This window comes from Sphaerodactylus townsendi, linkage group LG11, assembly GCF_021028975.2.
Source record: "Sphaerodactylus townsendi isolate TG3544 linkage group LG11, MPM_Stown_v2.3, whole genome shotgun sequence".
Classification (NCBI taxonomy): domain Eukaryota; kingdom Metazoa; phylum Chordata; class Lepidosauria; order Squamata; family Sphaerodactylidae; genus Sphaerodactylus; species Sphaerodactylus townsendi.
Genome location: NC_059435.1, coordinates 33,768,714 through 33,788,306, shown reverse-complemented (window position 1 = coordinate 33,788,306; position 19,593 = coordinate 33,768,714). Strand labels below are relative to the sequence as shown.

The window sequence follows — 19,593 nt, the reverse complement described above, 5'->3', positions numbered from 1 at the left end:
ACTGAAGCACTGTAGTAAAAGGAAAAATACTGCTGTATGAGATGCATGTAAAATTGAATAACCTAATGGCAGATCTGCATAGAAATTGAGCACTTCAGAATTTATGCAGCTCCACATTTGCAGTGCACTGCAATGCAGTTACTCCAGAATAAAACTGAAATCTATGGGCTTAGTCTGGAATGACTCTAGTATTGCACTGATGGTGGCTAAAGGAATACCACTTATAGCAGGGGTCTTCAAACTATGGCCCTCCAGATGTTCATGAACGACAATTCCCATCAGTCCTGCCACTTAGCCATGCTGGCAGGGGCTGATGGGAATTGTAGTCCATGAACATCTGGAGGGCCATAGTTTGAAGACCCCTGACTTATAGCATACGTACTGCACACTGCTCAAGTCGTTCACATACATTATCTCAATACTGGGCCTAGATTATCAGAACGCTGCTCAGTTGCCTGATGGGATCTAGTGACTTCTTAGCTGAGGTACGAGTGGAAGTGAAAACTAAACAAGATTTGATTCCAGTAGCACCTTCAAGAGTAGCAAGATTTCCAGGATATAAGCTTTACAACCCAATCCAGTTGGGGGGGTAGCTCCGCGGCAATGGGGGACGATGTGATGAAGGCGGGACCGTGCTGCCTCCAAATGGGCTTCAAGCAGGGCAGAAAGGAGGGAAAAAACCTCCTATTGTCCAAATAGCCCTACAGGCTACATAGCTTTACACCACACTTTCCAGAGGTGCAAGTCTGTGGCCGCAGAAGAGGGTGTTCCCAGGCTTGAAAATTGCCTCCACTCATGCAAACATCCCAAGCCTGCCCCCCCCCCACCCCATGTGCACTTGGACACTTGCATAGCTCCATGGTGGCAGCCACTTCCAGTGTGGCTGTTGTGGAGCAGAGCAGCGCCATATTCCAGCATCTTTGCTCTCTCCGACAACGTAGGTGCCTATTATGCTGGTGGGATAGGCAAACGCACTGGCATAGCCCTCTGCTGCTCCCACAGGCCATGCCGCCCTCCTTCATCTGGATTCAGCCCATAAAGAGTCAAAGCTCCATCTGACAAAAGAAACTTGGACTCTTGAAAGCTTACACCATAGAAATCTTGTCGGTTTTTTTAAAAGCTACTGGACTCAAATCCTGTTCTTCTACTGCAGAACAGCATGCTATTCACCTGAAACAGAAAAACAAACTATAGAGAGGGACTACAATGTATTGACTATCTTTATTTAGAGAAAATGAGTAAATCTGCAACAACAGTGTATGAAGATAGACTGAAGAACATACTTCATATGCATCAAAAGGCAATGTTACCTTGTAAACACTTCCAAAAGCTCCACTGCCAAGGTGGTCTAATATTGCATAGTTGCCTATGAATTTCGTAGGTGCTTTGTTCTGGTTTATGTTTTCTATGTTTTCAGCAATTTGATCAACTTCCTCCTCCTAGTTATGAAATAAATTAGAAACCTTAGTGTGACATTTGCTGATAAGATGATGGTTCTGTCTTTTCTCATAATTCTAACTTACAAAGCGCCAAACAGCATCAGACTGCACACTTCAGAGACCACTTCCTCCCTTATGTACCATCTCAGTCCAACCCAGAACACATTCTGGAATGCATCATTTCACTCACATGCTCAGTTCAGACAGGAAGCGCATATATGGAAAAAAGCAATATTGTTTGTGTGTTATAGCCTAGCAACTCTGTTCCCTGGAGACATGCCAAAGCTCAAGCATTTCCCCAAGACTCCTGTTTTGAAACCTGATTAAGCTGAAGAGTTTTAGTCTGAACAAGCAGCAAATATTTACTACATACTACTTACCAATAATGAATTTAGCTTCGATACCAGCTCTTCGTAAGCACTGATCTCTCGAACGTAGTGCCCAATATCAATGAAGTTCTCAAACAAGTCTGTGGGCAAGAGTCTGTAAAAATGTAAATCAGTAGGCTTGTAGACTGCCAAGTCAATTTTGTACCAAATTACACTGCCCACACTGAAAATAAGTGCTTTGCAAAATATCTGTTCACATCTGACCATAAGCCTTAGCAGAAAACTAGTTGAATGCTGAGGCAATACACACTTTAGTAGACTCCTCAAACGAAAGAAAAGCTGGCCCACAGACAGAAACTACACACTGTAGTCCAATGAGCTGTTAAATGGGCTGTTTATATGTCAATGTACTATTCTTCCAGGATAAATATCATACGTTAATGAATTGTAATTGCATCAGTCAAAAGAATGAGAAATCCAGAACATAAAAGTTGCTCAGCTAGCTGTTTCAAAGCTGCCAGTGTTCAATGCATTTACAGTTCGTATTCAGGCTTACAATACAATGAAATAAAGGTTTGCTCCTGTGAGGAAAATTTTGCAATAAACATGGATTATTGAGATCTCTGAGGCTGGATTACCGGTAATATATAAATTGCTAGGAATATTCATTTATTTACAGTAGGTTTTAAAGGAACAAAAGGCACCAAATAGACAAAACAGAAACCTGGCTGAGGCACAAAAATTTAAACTGGTTATATGATTTCAGAGAGTAGTTAGGCTTTTCTACAATGCTTTCAGACACAGACCTTTATTGACTACCCACTAGGTTGGATCCTCTCTCACACAAAGGATTCTACCCACAGAGTCAGATTAAATTGTACAAGGTCTGCTCATCACCAGAGACAGGCCTAACAATTGAGCACCCGCTTTTCTCTCACAGATAAGAGCTAAACCACTCTGCCAGGCAGAGCTACCCTTCATTCTCTCTGTTGTTTTTCCCGAGCCAGACCTGAGTTGACACAACTCTCTCCCTGAGGCAGAACTCCTACTTCTGTCTCCCATGCTTCCTTGCAACATTCTTTCCCCTTCTCAAAGGTGACTGGATGCTGCAGCTGCACCTATGGGCTCATCTGAGTGGTTGATTTTCCCTTCAGGGGCAAGACAGCCTCCTTTCTGTCACAACTCCTTAATCAGCTCCTATCATCACCCATTAATTTGGGAATTACTGTTTTATCATATTTCTAATTGAGTTGGATCAGTTATATCTTTCTACTAATTGAAGTTTTCCTTTGCTGAAAAAAGAATCCTTGCTTAAAGGAAGGAAGGCTCCAGATCCACACTGACACAAAGCAGATTTAATGACTGACGAAGGAATAGATGCAAATATTTTTAAATACATAAATAAACAAAAGTTACAGTATCACTATGGAGATGCTATCATAGCTATCAAGAAGGATCTGGGCGGCAGCATAACGTTTGAAATGGTCCTAAAGTGTTGTTACACTTTCTCCGCAGCGGCATAATGGAGTACGATGGCATATTTTACCACACATTTTCATTTTCAGTTCTTCCAGCCTGAGAACAGCGTCTATAATTAAGACTTAAGTCTAATGATAAGTATTAACTTGTGGGCTTCTTGTTGTAAAGCAAGTGCACTTTTTTAGAATATAATCGCTCCTCATATTTCATTTGCATACCTTTTGAAAAGATGTCTGTTCCTTTCCATGCTGAAAAGAAATCTCAAAGCTCTAAAGGCATAACACTGGAGAGGAGAAAATGCATACATTAAAGATAATTCCATGCCACAGGATTACTAACTGATTTCTATGCCTTCGGCCTGAACGATCTGTGCTAGCAGCATATTGAATAAGCAACTGCTTGTAACCCAGGAGGCCAGAAAGCTTGATGTGGTACGATGAAAACATTTTTATGCTACAAGAACAGTATCGATTGTAGCTCACAGGAAAAAATCAAGATGTGCTGCCTCACAACAAGGCACTTACACAACTTCTTGCTACGCCTACGCACTCCCCTCTCACACACAGAGGTTGAATAAAACCTTCCCAGCTGGATCAAGGTCCCATTTGCCACCATGGTCGAATGAAGGCACTTTGGTTTGTTGTCCTCTTCCACCCCACCCTGTAAACTGAGATTCTAATCTTAAATCCCAGTTTTAAATCCTGGCCTTCAGGGATAAATCCAATTCCAATTTGCCAAGTTTTTAGTCACGCGAGGAAAGAACAGGATGGAAATAGCAGGAATGATGGAAGCATGTGCACATGATAGCAAGCTGCATCCATGCATTATCACAGTTTTTACAGCTTGTTATGTCTGACGGGAGTCAAATTGACTGTAAAGGCAGTTGCTACCAGCTGTATTTTCCTTTGCATGTTTTAGTCCCATGTAAGCAAGCCACACAAAAATGTCTAAAAATTAGCTCTCACAACCCGTAAATCCTGATTACTGTCTTTGTTTCTAATATTCCTGATTGCTCTAGCAGAAATATTTCTACATTAGAAGGCCTACGGTCTTCAGAACTTTGCTATGCTTTGAAAATGTCAGCAGTGGGATTCATTTTGTTGCCTTCAAGTAACTTCCTGATTTCCACAAATTACTGGTGAGTTGCAACAAAAAACTATCAGTAATCCTAGATCACATAATAATCAATATTACTTGCCCATATCTTAGGCAAACTATTTAAAGCACTACATGGAAGGTCTATTTTATCCAACAAGACAGCATCTCTAAGTCCAACAACATAAACTACTGAATAAAGGCACCCTAAATGTCATATACAGAAAACTGAAAAAACTACAGAACTACATACCAGATTTAAAAAACTACAAATCAGAACCCATGACAAGAAAGTCTAAACAATCCACAGGAAAACATTTTAATTTTAAGCCCACAACCAGAAATATTTCGGGTGGAGCAACCATCCAAGGTCATCAGAAATAAGAGAAAACTTTAAAAGGGAAAACGCAAGGAACCTTATATTAAAGTGACAAACAACACACCACAATGTATCACTTCCAAATGCTGTGGAAAAAATGTCAATAAAGAAAAAAGATTACCTGCAGTAGATTTGCTTTTGGAACACTCCTTTGTTTATTTGGTAAAATTAGCTTTGCTATTGTATAGACTCCATTTTCCTGAGAGAGTACACATTAAACAAGATAGATTTAGAGCAGAATCGACAAGATAAACAGTACACTATGAACTTAATTGTCAAGCTCGAGCAAGAGAATCTATCAATCTATTAACTTGAAACCAGTCATACAAATCAATGAGTGCAAGTGGATGTTATGGATTTTGCAACAGGGCCAAAAAGAAGGAAAGGGCTGACGCATCTGCTACTTAATGGTCTTACAAATATTCTTATCATGCTTTACACGTAACTGTTTCCCACGTTGGCTTTAGAGGGCCCCCAAGAATGAGGGGGTATTTTTTTCTGCTCTGCTTTCTCTTCTTGTTGTTTTTATTCTTCTTCAATCTCCACCTATCAACCTTCATCCTGTCCATACAGTCATTTTATCATTGTTTCCTCCTAATGTCAACTTGGCTCCATTTAAGCCAGCACCTTACTGGTTGGAGAAAGTACAAAAAGAGCAACCAAGATGATTAGGAGCTGGAGCGCCTTCCTTATCAGGAAAGGCTGAAGAGTCTAGGACTTTTCAGTTTAAAAGAGATGACTAAAGCTGTTTTCACATGGATGGAAAACAGTGCCTAGGGACAATAAAAAACACCATCCCTGGGGTGCTGTTCTCACAACTGAGACAGTAAACCTCTGAATACCAGGGCCAGGAGTCAACGTTAGGGGAAAGCCTTGGACTCTATGCCCTGTTGCTGGACCTCCACAGTAACTGGCTGGCCCTGTGTGAGAAAGGATGCTGGACTGGATGGACCACTGATCTGATCCAGCAGGGCTCTTCTTGTGGTTATCTTTCATGCCTTCCTCCTTCCTAAAATTTACAGAATGGCCACTGTACCCGCAAGAATCCTACAAGCAAGATGCTATCCAATTTTACTGAAGATTACATCAAACATGCATTCCTTATTCTTTTCATATTTCAAAGACTCCTCATCTGCACTATGTTGCAGTCAACATCACATATTCAAATATCCAGACAGCTAGGAGGGTGCAGAACATCAAATCCCTACTCAGTCATAAACACTGGGGTATCTGGGGCGGGGTGGGGGGAAGATCCCTCTAGTTTTATACTATTGGCTCTGCTGCCCCCAACTCCATATTGGGTTGGAGGTGGAGCTTGGGAGGTAGAGACAATAGTATAAAGCTAGAGGGATTAAAGCAGCTGGCTTTAGTCTGAGCCCAGCTGGAGTGAGGCTTGGATCCAGCTCTAAGCTGCAGGCTGCAGCTTAGAGTTGGATCCAAGCCTGGCCCCAGCTGGTCTAAAATCGGCCCTTGCTGTTCCCATCTCCAAGTGGAGAACAGGCATAAGGCCAGTCTCACACCCAAACTCCATGAGGAGACTGCGGGCAAAACAAGCATGGCTCAGTGGCCTTCAACTGTGCCTTTACCAGCAGGGGTGGGGTGAGGTGCAGCTATAGGGGATGGTGCGGCCCCTGAACTAGCTCCTGGCTCCATTTTAAGTTGATCTGCCCCAGACCAGAAAGCTCTCCGGGTGACCACTTGGATCAGCCACTCTTTCTTAGCCTAACCTCTCCCATAGGATTGCTGTGAGGTTACAACAGAGGAATGGAGAACCATGTGTGAAGTCCTGAGTTCTTTGGATGATTAAAAAAGTGATAAATAAATATTTATATTGATTACAACTATTAATTGCACAACACCTGTCAAGATGCTTGCATATATAGTTGCATTCCAAACCAAGTAAGAGTGCCTTAAGAACATTAGATGAATTTGAATGAAAAGTATATCATTCTTTTTTTAAAAGATATTTATCTTGTCTTCTTCCCACAATGGTCATCCAAAACATCTTAAAACATCATATTGCTCTCCTCCATTTTAACTTCACAGTAACCGTAGCAGGTAGGTTAGACTGACTGACAATGATTGGTTAACGTGAACGTGAAGTGAAGTTTCATGGTAGAATGGAGATTCAAACCTGGGTCTTCCAAATCCTAGTCCAACACTCTAGCCACTACACAACACTGCCTCTCCCCACCAAAGGTATCAAGATGATGATTTCTTACCTGAATGACCTGATGAGCATTTGTATCATTAAGAACCAACTCAGTAATGGCAGCACAACAAGCTGGAATAAACATTACAAATATGAATTATCTGTTTGCATCTAAGCATTATTTGCCAAAATAATCACACTAGGTTTAAGTGAAGTGAATGCCAGGAAATTTAAAGCATGGATGTGACAATAATATGATCGGATTGTGTAACATACAGATACACTTATTACAGAGCTGTAATTGGCTGCAGTTTTTTACTGTAAGTACATGCAGGGGCAGACAGCTCTACAGGAGCTCATAATGAAATATTAAAAGAGTTGAAATCCTTCCTCAGCATCTGACGGGTTTAGACATGAGTGGTAGCATGAGGAGTTAAGTTTTCCATTGCTGTAATTAAACAGGCCATGCTGGCAGGGGCTGATGGGAATTGTAGTCCATAACATCTGGAGTGCCAAAGGTTTGCCATCACTGCTCTAAAACATGAATTTGAGCAGTATAATGTCCAAGTCCAAGAATGGCACCTTAGTGGGTAAAGCAGTAGCATCCATGATGCCAGCTCTGACATTTCCACACTTACCATCATTTGGAGTTCCAATCTAGCTGTATTGTTCATGACATTGTCTCAGCTATTAGGCAAGCTCAAGCATAATCTATGGGGTTAATGGTTCACTTCTGCAAGGTATGGTCTTTTACAAACCTTTTCTATGTAGATTATTGAAAAGTATCAGAGGTAAATTCATTGCTGCCTGAGGGAAGTAGCTAATACCCTCTTGCTATTGAAAGAACATTTAATGCAACAAACATTTGTGTGTGGAATAAAACATTTATTAACAAAATTGGTTCAAGGTAAACAAAAGCGTATATGAAAGTAATACTATGGGGGTCATTGATCTTATGGTATGTGTACTGGGCAGCCAAAAATCGCTGTCCCCCAGTCACCTAAATTTTTCTCAGCATGCCTGCCGATGAAAAATTATAACGCACACTGGAGCAGCTGTGAGATTCCAGATGGGCGGTCGCCACTTCCTGAAGACTCTTTGCTGCCAGGGGCGCAAGCCATCTAAGCCCAAGTCTGGGCAGGTGACCCCTTGGCTTGCTACACCCCAAACCTCGTGAGGAGCTTTCCACCACAGCGGGTATTCTGCCCGCTGCCCCCCAGCTAAAGATCTGTCCCCCTTGCGCAAACCGCCGTATAACAACAAGAAAGCGCATGCACTAACACAGACCAAAAAACAGGGAGAGGTGGGTGGGAAACACGGGCGCTTTAGCAAATGGGGAGGTGGGAAGGCCGGGCTCAGGCTTAAATAGGCCGCCTGGCCCCACCTCCTAAGATGACGTAAAGGTTAAGCCGCCACGTTCGGCCACTGCTCTTAATGACCTCCCAGGCCCCCCTCAGTGCTGGTAGTTCAAAGCCTCGCGAGCCTAGAGGAGCTCGCAAGGCTAGGGGGAGGAGGCAGCCCCATGGAGGCTGTCCCTTCCCCATCAGCAATGGCAGCCGCGGTAAGTCACGGCTGTTCCTTATGGTGTACCTGCTTGAAGGGAGAAAGTATTTTCTTGTATCTCATGGGGACTTAAATCTTCTGACAAGTGAAGTTGTTGGATTCTCCCTGCTGCATTTGCACTAGATAAACTCCCAATGGAAGAACGATCTGAAAATAGATTTTTCTCCCTGGAAAAGTGCAATCACAGTAAATACAACACTTAGCATATATCTATTAGCCATTGTAATGATTAGAGGCTATTTTCCTCTACATTAAAAGAACATCAGTACTCTATTTATCCTTAAATACCACCCTGACAATCTGCATGAATTTGCTATTTCAGACAAAGTACAATATGATGAACGCCATTAACAATTTAGCTCAGTCTCTTTTAGTCCTTCAAACAGTGTTGGTATAAATGTATGGATCGTTAATTTTTTACCTTCTTACAAGGAAAAAAATAGCTTGGTTCTATGCAGGAAAAAATGGACCCCAGCATTAAGAATGGAGAAATAAAATGTAGCTGCCAATCTTCTTTTTAAAATTGTGGCAGATTAGACTAAAATATATAATTGCACAATAAAAATGTGTTTGGAAAATACTATCTTACAGATTTATCACTATAAAGTAATACATTTTAACAGATAAATATATTTACACAAACAACCATGTTAACTAGAAGTTCAAATGTTTGCAGCTGAAAAGTGTCAACTGTGGAGTCTACAGCTATATCTAGTTCATTCTGCACATCAATATGAAATAAACATGTGAACTATATAAATACCATAAATATACACAATCCACTAGAACGTTTGAACATTGTAGGAATGATCTCTGTACTCCTAGGAATTTGCTTTAAAGAAAAATAACTATTCATTCACAAATGTGAACCTTGCTGAATGGGACTTTTCCATTTTCCCTCCCACTACAGACAACTGAGCCTCTCTCTCAATGATGTTCCTAAGACCCGCCTCCTGGAATAACACAGCAAGCAAAGTGGGAGTCAAAATTGGGAAGGAAGCACTGGTGAAAACCACTGCCCTTTTCTCTAGAGATGGAGGTGTGGTTCAGTGGTAGAGCATCTGCTAGGCATCTGTGGCGGAGCGCCAAAGGGATGGGGGGGTGCATCGTGCACCGGGCGCACGCCTGGGGGGCCGGAAAATGGCCCCCGTCCCCTCCCCCTTTTTCCCGCGGGCCCCGGTGTTCTCGTGGCACACAGCTGTTTCTTTTCCCATACTTACTCAAGCATTCCTTGTTCATTATTTTTAGTACCCTTGAGGCTGTGCTGTTTATTTACAGCCTGAAAGCTAAAAACTGCCTGAGGAACTACAGTTCCCAGGAGACCTTGGGGTTCACAAGGTCTCCTGGGAAGTATAGTTCGTCAGGCAGTTTTTTCCCTGAACTGTGAAGAGGCCGCTTTTTTCAGCCTCAAAAAGTAATAGAAATAGAAAAGAAACGTAGGTAAGTGTGGGAAGGGGGGCGGGGTGTGTGTGTGTGTGCTGCAGGGGGGCCATGGGGGCAGAAAATACACACTGCGCACTGGGCGCAGTTTGGCCCAGCTACGCCTCTGCTAGGCATGCAGTAGGTCCCAGGTTCAATCCCCAGCATATCCAGTTAAAGCATCAGGTGGTAGGTCATGTGAAAGAACCTGAAGAGCTGCTCCCAATCTGAGTTGATAAGACGGACATTCACGCAGTGACGGTCTGATTCACTATAAGGCAGACTCATGTGTTCATGCACCCTTCTGTTTACAGAATGGATTGTTTGAATACAAGCGAAACATTTCTCATCATGTATGAAAAATGCTCTCCTCTTCAATAAAGAGAACTGGGAAGCCATCTCCTAATTTTCACATATTATTTTGTGGGTATGACTAATGTTTTAGCAAGATGAATGTTCAGAGGGTAAGGAAAGCAGTGGCAGAACGGCAAGCCAGTGCTGCTTTCAGAAAATGAGCTTCAGATGAACCTAGGACTGCACACTGCCTGCTCCCCCGCCACAGCTTCCTGGTTTGGAATAAACTGCAGTTCATTGTTAAGCACATCAAACAACTATACTTTACTTCTTGTCTACAAATAAGGATCCTAAATAATACAGGCTGCAATCTGAATGAGCCATTGTCACGGTCACTGGCAGCTGTATATGCCGTTCAGATTTTTGCGCTGTTTTGCTACAGCAACATTGATGAATGTTTGAAAAAGCAGATACGGCAGTGTGCTGTTTCTCCCATAATAGTTGGTATATTAACACATTTTGCTCTTACTTTTCTGATATACTTGAAACTCTTAAAACCACTAAAACCATTCCGTTAAAAGTCAATACTTTGGTCCCAGTGGGAAACAATCTTCACATAAAGTTGAGCAGATTGCTGGGGAAATCTGTGCTATTTTTTAAGTCTTTGACTGTGACCCACTGAAGATCATTCTTCATAAAATCTGAAACAACATGTGGATGGCCTGTTTACTAAGACCTCCCTCAGAAACCTACCCCTCTAGAATATGCAGGAGCTGTTTGATACCACCCCAAATACGAATTTCCACGCTCGTGTCTGGGTCTTCGCAAACCTGGACCAGAATCCAAACAACACTCCAAAGCAGCTTCAGGTGATCTGAATGAAGCAAGGTGAGCAGGATGGGGACACCCTCATACATTTTGACTTGCTCTTTCACTTGAGGTTCCACACATAAGAGGCGGAGCAACTCTGCAGTCAGCCTGAAAAGAGACAGTCAATCAGTGATTATTGTGTAGGTAACTAGAACACACCTTGCCTGTTAAATGATTGTGGCATTTACACTCTGCAAACGATACAGTAGACCTTTATGGATTGAGGAACATATATAAAGCACTTCGTCTTGATTTTCTTTTTCATTCACTCAACAAATACCAAACCCTTTCTTATACAAAAAGGAAGGTTAATAAAGGTTAATAAAGATAAAGAAGACAAAAGGAAGTAATTTTAATGCTGAAGTCAAGACAATCTTATTTGTAAATACTTTAGCAACTATATCAACTGAAAGTGTTCCTTTCAACTTATTTACAAAAGTCAACCAAAGTAAACATTGATGCTCACGAACTTTTCTTCAACTAATATCAATTAAAGAGGTCCTATTTAAGACAGGATATTTTGTTCTCACATTAATAATGGAAGCAACAGCAAGGCCAAGTGCCACAGAAACCAGTTTCTTTATTGAGCTATTTCCTTGAAAGTTACACCATCCTAAAATATAATAAAGATATTACATTTCTTGCTTGCACATTTAGGCTTAAGGCACTTTCAAGTGTTGCTTCAGGGTTGCTTCAGGGTGGAGTATAATCCACCAGGAGCTACAATTTATAGGCCCCTTCCACACATTCAGAATAATGCATTTTCAATGCGCTTTCGATGGCACTTTGCGGAATAGCAAAATCCACTTGCAAACAATTGTGAAAGTGGATTGAAAGTGAATTATGCTGAATGTGTGGAAGGGGGCCATAGGGTATGACGTCTAGTCAATTCAACCAATGGACCCAAGACTTAATGCACAATTTTAAAAAAGGATTTGTATTTCCCCTTGAAAGTGCTTTACAGCCTCCTGCCCCCAATACAAATGTAAGCTTAAGACAACTTGCTGCTAATTTAATGTCCTACCTCTTACACAGCAAGTCATAGTCATGGAGTATCACCAACAAGTTCTCAACAACATTGAGCTCACTTATCCTCTCTCGGCATTCAGGACTAAAAGGAAGAATTGGTACATATTAATTCTGGAACTGCATTAAACAAATATTTCCCAAAATACAATATCTGCCATACCACAATTAATAGTATCACACCACTCCTTGGATTCTAAGGGTATCTGGTGCAAACAAAAGGAAATCTCCCCTATTCCCCAGTTCCTCACACCAACTGTAGTCCTCTCAAACCACACACCACTATTCCAAATGATTCCATCATTCTCAGGAGCAGCATATCTGAGGCAAAGGGTTGCAACAGGAACATGGAGGCAGGAAAGCCCAACTGCATGAGCAGAGTTCAACTTGACCTGCTTTGGGTCTAATGCTATCTATAGATGAATATAGTTAGACACAGCCATCTTTTATCCTCAATTAGACCTACATCTTCTCCTTATTAAAGCCTCTGATCTAAATGGTTTTTGTCCATGCAGGTCCCAAGATCCTCAGCACAGGGAACCTCCCTCCTTCCTTTTTAAGCAAAAGTTTGTTGAATCCGGTCAACAGTTAAAATAAACAAACAATCATTTATGTTTGCTTCCATTTTAGTTTGCTTCCATTTTAGTTTGCTTCCATTTTAGTTCTGGGTATAATTCAAGTTACTGATTTTGACTAAAGTCTTAATTGGTCCGGGACCAATGAATCTGAAGGGCAAAGTTCTCCCTGCATGAATCCTCCTACTAGTTGAGATGAATATCAGGCCATTTCAAAGATCATGCTAGCATCTACCACATATGCAGTACAATCACAGAAGAATCACAGAACCCTTTCCCTAGACATGTTTGCCTGGCACTGTCTGTATTATCCTTCAATCACAAGTGGAAGATTTCTCCCATTCTCCCAATTAGTTTCAGTCTTATGTAGTACTTTTATATTATGGTTCTTGATTTTGTAGGGGATGGAGTTTTCTTCATTAAGAGTGTTTCCTTGAATTTTTAACTGCTATTTTAACACCAGTTTGCACCCCATTCCTGAAGGGGGAGTTAGATGCCTGGCGGGGCCAGGATTGTGTAGGGCTACTGCCCCCAAAGAGGACTGCAGAGATGGGGGGCAGGAAGAAACAGGTACGTTCCCCTGACTGCACTGAAAGACCCATATGCAGGCCAATAGGCTGTACCACTCTTTCTGCTGGCATCTATGCCAGCAGAAGGAAGCGTTCCCTGATGAAAGGCCACAGGCACCATCCCCAGTAATACCCTTATTGGCACTGGAGCAGGCTTCTGTACTAAAGGAGCACCAGCACTGCAGCAGCGTTGGCTACCAGGTGTTGTGTGGTGAAGTGTAAATGCCCCTGGGTCAGCATGGATGCCACTTATGTTGCTCTGAACGGCATCTATGCAGGGGTCACGCTGCATCCAGGGCTGCTCCCCCCTCCACCTCAGAATTACACTGTAATATGATTTCCTGCTATTCCTGTTTTAATTTGAAGACAATCTTTAAAATATATACACTCTTTCGTTTAAAGTGCGAGTCGCAAGTGCTAAAAATGGGAAAAATAATACCGATGAAAAAGTAGACTAATACTTGTTACTAACTTAGTAGGCCTGTCCTTCGTCACCTCTCTGGGTGACATGAGCTGCATAATTCTAGAGCACCAGCTCTTTACATGTTCTTGTCATTCAAACTCTGAACCTATAATACAGTTAAGGCTAAACACTTATTCCCTGCTAAAGCTCGGGCTCTTACATTTGAACTAATATTGTGACCTGTATTTGGAAAACTACAGGAATCCAGCACAAATTCAGGAGAACTGTTGTAATATGCACTTTTATTACACAGGCAGCAAATTCCATGAAACTATACTGGAGGCTATCCTGACCCTGAAGGAAAAAATAGCCACTCAGCTGAGCCTTTTGGAGAGCTGCTGCAGCATCTAATCACCCCTCCCGCTGAATGTACCTTTCTGCCAAGCTAGTGAGAGCCAGCAGTGCACCCAGAAGAACATTATTGTCTCTGGTTCCAAGTAAATTTACTAAAGTCTGAAAAAAATTAGAACAGGTAAAGGTAAACAACATTATCTCTTTGGTAATCAAAGAAAACATACAAAGAAAGCACATGCAATATAGCACTCTTTTAGGTTTCCTTGTATCAATAAGGGTTCTTAATTGTGACCCCGACCAGCCTTGGTATTTTCAAAAGTAATTTCAAATACGGTTACAGTTTTAATTACTCATCGTATATTAAATGAAACATATACATATCTGCTATCCATAAAAGTAGATAATTGCTGAAGCAGTTCTTTTTTAATTTTAAAAAGACGTTTATTTCAACATATATTACAAATGACACAGTACATAACCATTACATTTTTTAGTTATATACATTTGTCAATATCATCCCATATTGGAAGGTTCATAATCTTTATTTGTTAAATCATTTATAAGGTTGACTCCACCATCTGTCTTACATAACTTCAATGTTAACTCATAGAAAAAAATAAAATAAAGTATATTTTATGGCTAATATTAAATTTGTCAATAATTTTACAGATGTTTATCATTACTTAACCAAATGTTCTAAACTACCATTATTATAATTTACAGTATATTATCAGTATATTATCAAATTTCTAAACTACCATTATTATAATTTACAATATATTATAATTAGAAGCAGTTCTTATTGTGGGGGATGGGGGTAGAAAAGAGAGATCTAGAACAGACTCTTCACAGTCACTTTCCAGTGACAACCAATTAGCTCTCTCTCTTATCCCCCTTTCACCCCCTTCTACAACTTACCTCTCATTTTAAAGAAACACACTACATTTTATGTCGTTATAACCTCGTATTTAGTTCTTTCCTACTGAGTCAATGGGGCTCAGAAGTGCTTAACTTTGGTTGGATCAAAGACACAGGAACTTCTGAACCACACAGAGGAAGGTGCCCAGACACAAACTGCAAAGCTATAGATGTGCGCTCTCTCTCTCTCTCTCTCTCTCTCTCTCTCTCTCTCTCCCTCTCTCTCTCCACCCAGGAGATTCAAGAACCACAAGTATTGGTTATACTCTAAGGCAGCTGGAACAGCATAGACAACAACAGCAAGTGACTAAGTACAAATTGCCTCCAGGCAAGAAAATGTGAGAAACTGGAAGAAGGCTGCTAACTGCTCCCTATAAATTTATTCTAGTATACCCGAGACAATGGGAGTGAATAAACAACAAATGAAAAAGCACTGATATTCAGCTGGATTGACAGCTCCCTGACAATATGCAAACTTCACATGTGATACTTTGGCTGAATAACTAAATAAAATGAAGACATTATTTACTGTTTCAAAGGATCATATAAAAGTACACCATACTGTGTTCCTCAGAAAGACAATAGTAGAGCTGTATAGTCCTCTGCCACAGAACAAACCATCTTTGCTGCACAATGCTCTGCCAGGGTCTGAGTGTCTGCCTAGCTCTGCTCCCCCCATCCATTTGATAGTTGTTCAATGAACTATAAATGCTCTTCTATCAAAGTATCTTGTTCAATAATGCACACAATAATGGTTTTGACAAAGGCAGTGCACAGAAATGATAATTCTCATTTCCATTTGGGACTATATTCTGATGCGGAAGCATACAATTTTCTCAATTGCTGCACCTCGATTGACTGTACTATCATCTTCCTGTGGAACAGAATATACCCTATAGTTAATCTGCCAATTTATGGATCAATCACTTATGGACATCAAAGGAGCTTATCAGTTAACCAATGACAATAGACTTACTTTATGCGCTCCACTGGCTGTAACCCACTCTCTTTGTTCTTTAAGAGCAGACAGTTTTTGAAAAATATCTGTGGAGGCAAGGAAACAATCAATCACTCAGCTCTCATAAATGTTTTTAAAGTAACCGTAGAAATCCAAAACAGCCACGTGCTCTACTTAGTAGATTTCATTATGAGATTAAAAATTCATACCACAAAATATGTGAAGATAGGAGGACTCACAAATGCAGCAATTATTTGCTTTTTAATCTGCTGCTGCTCAGTTGCACTGTGAACAGCATCAGCTGCATCGCATCACAACTCAGGAACATTTTAACAATTCTATCAACCTTTATGTACATTTCACCTGCTAGTAATAGATACACAAAGTGTATGTATCAATCAGAACTCACATGTCAAGTTGACCAGTTTGTCTACATTGTGCTGTTCTTCTCCATATCCAAGATAGTCGTTCGCTACTATTTCCATATACTATAGAGTGGGAAGACATGAAAATGATAAAGCAGATCTAAATTCAAAATAACATATCTGTGTGTGAGCAGCAGAGGGCACACTAGTTTCACATCCTGCTGCATGTAGCCTTATGAAACAAAAATTACAGTATTATGACCACATAATAGTTATCACAAAGGATGTTTTTACAGGCTTAAATTAGAGGTTCTCAAACATTACAATTCAATTTGTTTGAATTGAATCAGGAACATACAAGTTGGGCACATTAACCCACTGAAGTCACTTTTATTCAAAAAAAATGGGGCATTGCTCTTCTGGAAGCGGCACAGCAGAAATTCAGAAAAACTGACTTGATATTCCCTCTCTCTTCCAACACAGTTCGACATAACAGTAAGAAGTCATTCACCATTCACCAACTACTAAATAATAGCACTTCAGATTGGATTATTGGTTGCCTCTTACCAGTCATATTATAATACAAGAAGAGCCCTGCTGGATCTGACCAGCAGTCCATCTGATCCAGCTCTCTGTTTCACACAGCAGTTAACGATTGCCCTAGCCTGCCAACAAAGAGAGCATACAGGCCAAGACCCTCCACGATGTTGCTTCCTAGCACTGCTTTCAGCATTGTGTATGTATTATAAGTACAAAATCGATGTATATAAACTATATGACACACTCAAGTACCACTGAAACGAAATAAGATAGCTAGTGGATTGTACTCGGTTTGAATATCACTTAAGCATCTGCTTTCTCTCAATCTGCCCATGAGAAGTTGAACAGCAAGCACATGCCAGATGGCCCTGCCCTGCAATCTACATTCTCATTCCATCCATCACCAAAGCAGATGCCCTGTTCTCTGAACTAAGCCACTCGGAGTTTAATCAAATTACAAGGACAGTCACTGCTGCAATCCAGTTCACCTACAACTGTCATTGTTTTATATCCCCCTTGGAAACATCACATGTTGACATAGGATCATATAGCCTTCTCTTGAAAAACAAACAATACTAGTATGTTTTAGAGTAACTCCAGTTCGTGTCTTTACAAAACTAGGTTAATGTACAACAAAAGATTTGTGGCAAGACAGAAAACTGTACCTGTGCTAAATGTTCAATCCCACCCAGATTGTGCAGTGTTTCCTAGGGAAAGAAAAACAAAACCCCAAAAAAGTTAAGCATGCCATACTTCTAAAAGACTAAGAGTGCCCTCTCACCTTCAGTTGCCCTCCAGTCTAGGTTCACTGGTCTTGAAAAGGTCTAGTTATTTTAAGTTAACAAACAGATCAAGCCCGGTCATAACTATATTTACTTTAAAGTCTTGATAAGTTCAGCGTGACTCTGTGGATAGAAAGCTTGAGTGTCTTCCACAAGCAATCACACCCTAGTCATACCTAGCAATCTAGGAACAAAGACTTTACTACCCACTGTGTAGCTATTTTCTACCCACAGTTACCTATTGTACAATTATCCCACAGATCATAATGCTGATTTAGTATTGCAAATCATGTTCAGCCACTGCCTGATGGGTGCAATGTGTGAAAAATAGGGATTTATACTTCCTCACTTCAGCTTTATTTCAGGTCTCTGCAAACACTCATTTCTATGGTGCTGTTTTAAATGTTAAATGCAACAGAGGGTAAGGGGAGACAGTGGACTGGAACTGGGGGAAGAAGTTGTTATCTTTGCCCCAAACTATTTCCCTAATCCAATGGTGTCACCCTAAACAGAGCCACACATGCTTAAGTCTGTGGACTTAAACAGACATAGAAGGGTATAACTCTGTTTAGGATTGCACTGTAAATTTCATTCTTACAAATTACTAACTGCTTCAATGGGAAAAAATAAAGCACTACTTGGGTATATTTTCCTCTGTTGGGCATATAGCATCTTTGAGCAGAGGGTGATTTAGGAAAGGAAAACTTTTAAGGCAGTTGAAAGAGTTAAAAATACACTAGAGCACAGGTGTCAAACTCGCGGCTCTCCAGATGTTATGGACTACAGTTCCCATCATCCCCTGCCAGCATGATGCTGGCAGGGGATAATGGGAAATGTAGTCCATAACATCTGGAGGGCCGCGAATTTGACACCTATGCACTAGAGCCGTGGTGGCGAACCTTTGGCACTCCAGATGTTATGGACTACAATTCCCATCAGCCGCTGCCAGCATGGGCAATTGGTCATGCTGGCAGGGCTGATGGGAATTGTAGTTCATAACATCTGGAGTGCCAAAGGTTCGCCATCACTGCACTAGAGCAACATGGTTCAGAATCCATGTTGTCTTCCTATCAGGGAACTTTAACAACAGGGGGAGGGGAATGACTAGGAGACCCCAAACCATCAATGAGCAGTGGATGAGCAGGCTTGCATAAGGGCTCATCTTTCCTGGGTCACAAAGGACCATGTTGAAAGGAATGTTCTTTGCTCACAGACAGATGTTTTCAAATGATCTGCTATACACCTCAACTTGGAAATATTCTGTGGGAATTAGTCACTGTGGAATTTGTTGGAAAGTGAGCTCAAGATCCTGTTTACAGATAAACTGTAGTGTTTCATGTAATGTTTCACATGGAGATGTGATATAGGGTTTTTTTTAAAGAATTGCTTGGAAACATCTCAGACCTGCTGTGTGGACTTCCTCCATTAAAAGTGAAACAAATGACCATTTATGGTACTATAAGTAAACATGTGGAAAGGTGCTATGAGTCAGTGGGAGATCAGAGTGCATTTCTATGCTTTTACAGCTGTTCTGTCCTAAAATGTTTGGAATGTAACTACCCAAACCAAACAGCTGCACTGAATTTTATAAATGACATGTGTCAAATTGCTAGTTTAGCATCAACTTCAGCCAATCTTAAACCTTAGTATTCAAATTGCAAGTTACAGGTTCACTACTGGAAATACTAACACACTACGTTCAGGTCTTATGGTCCAAGGGGGGAAATCCATATGCAAACCAACCTGAAAGCATGAATCTCTCATTAATAATCTTATACATATTAAAACTCTCAGAAAATGGATGGATGAAGCTCTGTTAGTCCATTCCCTGTAACAGATAGAAGCAATCAATTATCAGCTCCATGCAAATTAATTTCAACTGAGCAACTTGGTTTGACATTTTTTTAAAAAAAGCTTCAGTGTTTAATGAAAATACTGGAAATCTACTTTTGATTAATTAAATGCACAATTAACTAAAATCCAAATATTTTAGATTGATATCAAGGAAACAGATATACACATACAGAGTGTTTATATTTTCACCTCTCATTCCCCCTAGAAATAGATATGGTTGATTAGTATGA

The 19,593-nt window shown here is 40.8% G+C and overlaps 1 protein-coding gene across 5 annotated transcripts in view; it reads right to left on the bottom strand.

Annotated features, from left to right (window-relative positions):
- Positions 1-19,593, bottom strand: part of NEK10 (NIMA related kinase 10) — a 100,548-nt gene that overhangs the window by 68,853 nt on the left and 12,102 nt on the right. For 4 of the 5 annotated variants that reach the window (XM_048511656.1, XM_048511651.1, XM_048511653.1 and 1 more), the window contains 13 exons: positions 19,253-19,337; positions 17,393-17,434; positions 16,232-16,310; positions 15,841-15,908; positions 14,026-14,105; positions 12,044-12,130; positions 10,903-11,127; positions 8,464-8,603; positions 6,944-7,005; positions 4,843-4,920; positions 3,466-3,530; positions 1,820-1,922; positions 1,311-1,439 (listed from right to left, as the gene is read on the bottom strand). In XM_048511656.1, coding sequence (XP_048367613.1) covers positions 1,311-1,439; positions 1,820-1,922; positions 3,466-3,530; positions 4,843-4,920; positions 6,944-7,005; positions 8,464-8,603; positions 10,903-11,127; positions 12,044-12,130; positions 14,026-14,105; positions 15,841-15,908; positions 16,232-16,310; positions 17,393-17,434; positions 19,253-19,337 — 1,243 coding nt within the window. Of the gene's footprint in view, positions 1-1,310; positions 1,440-1,819; positions 1,923-3,465; positions 3,531-4,842; positions 4,921-6,943; positions 7,006-8,463; positions 8,604-10,902; positions 11,128-12,043; positions 12,131-14,025; positions 14,106-15,840; positions 15,909-16,231; positions 16,311-17,392; positions 17,435-19,252; positions 19,338-19,593 lie in introns of those variants that run through there. The other variant, XM_048511654.1, reaches the window with a different exon arrangement.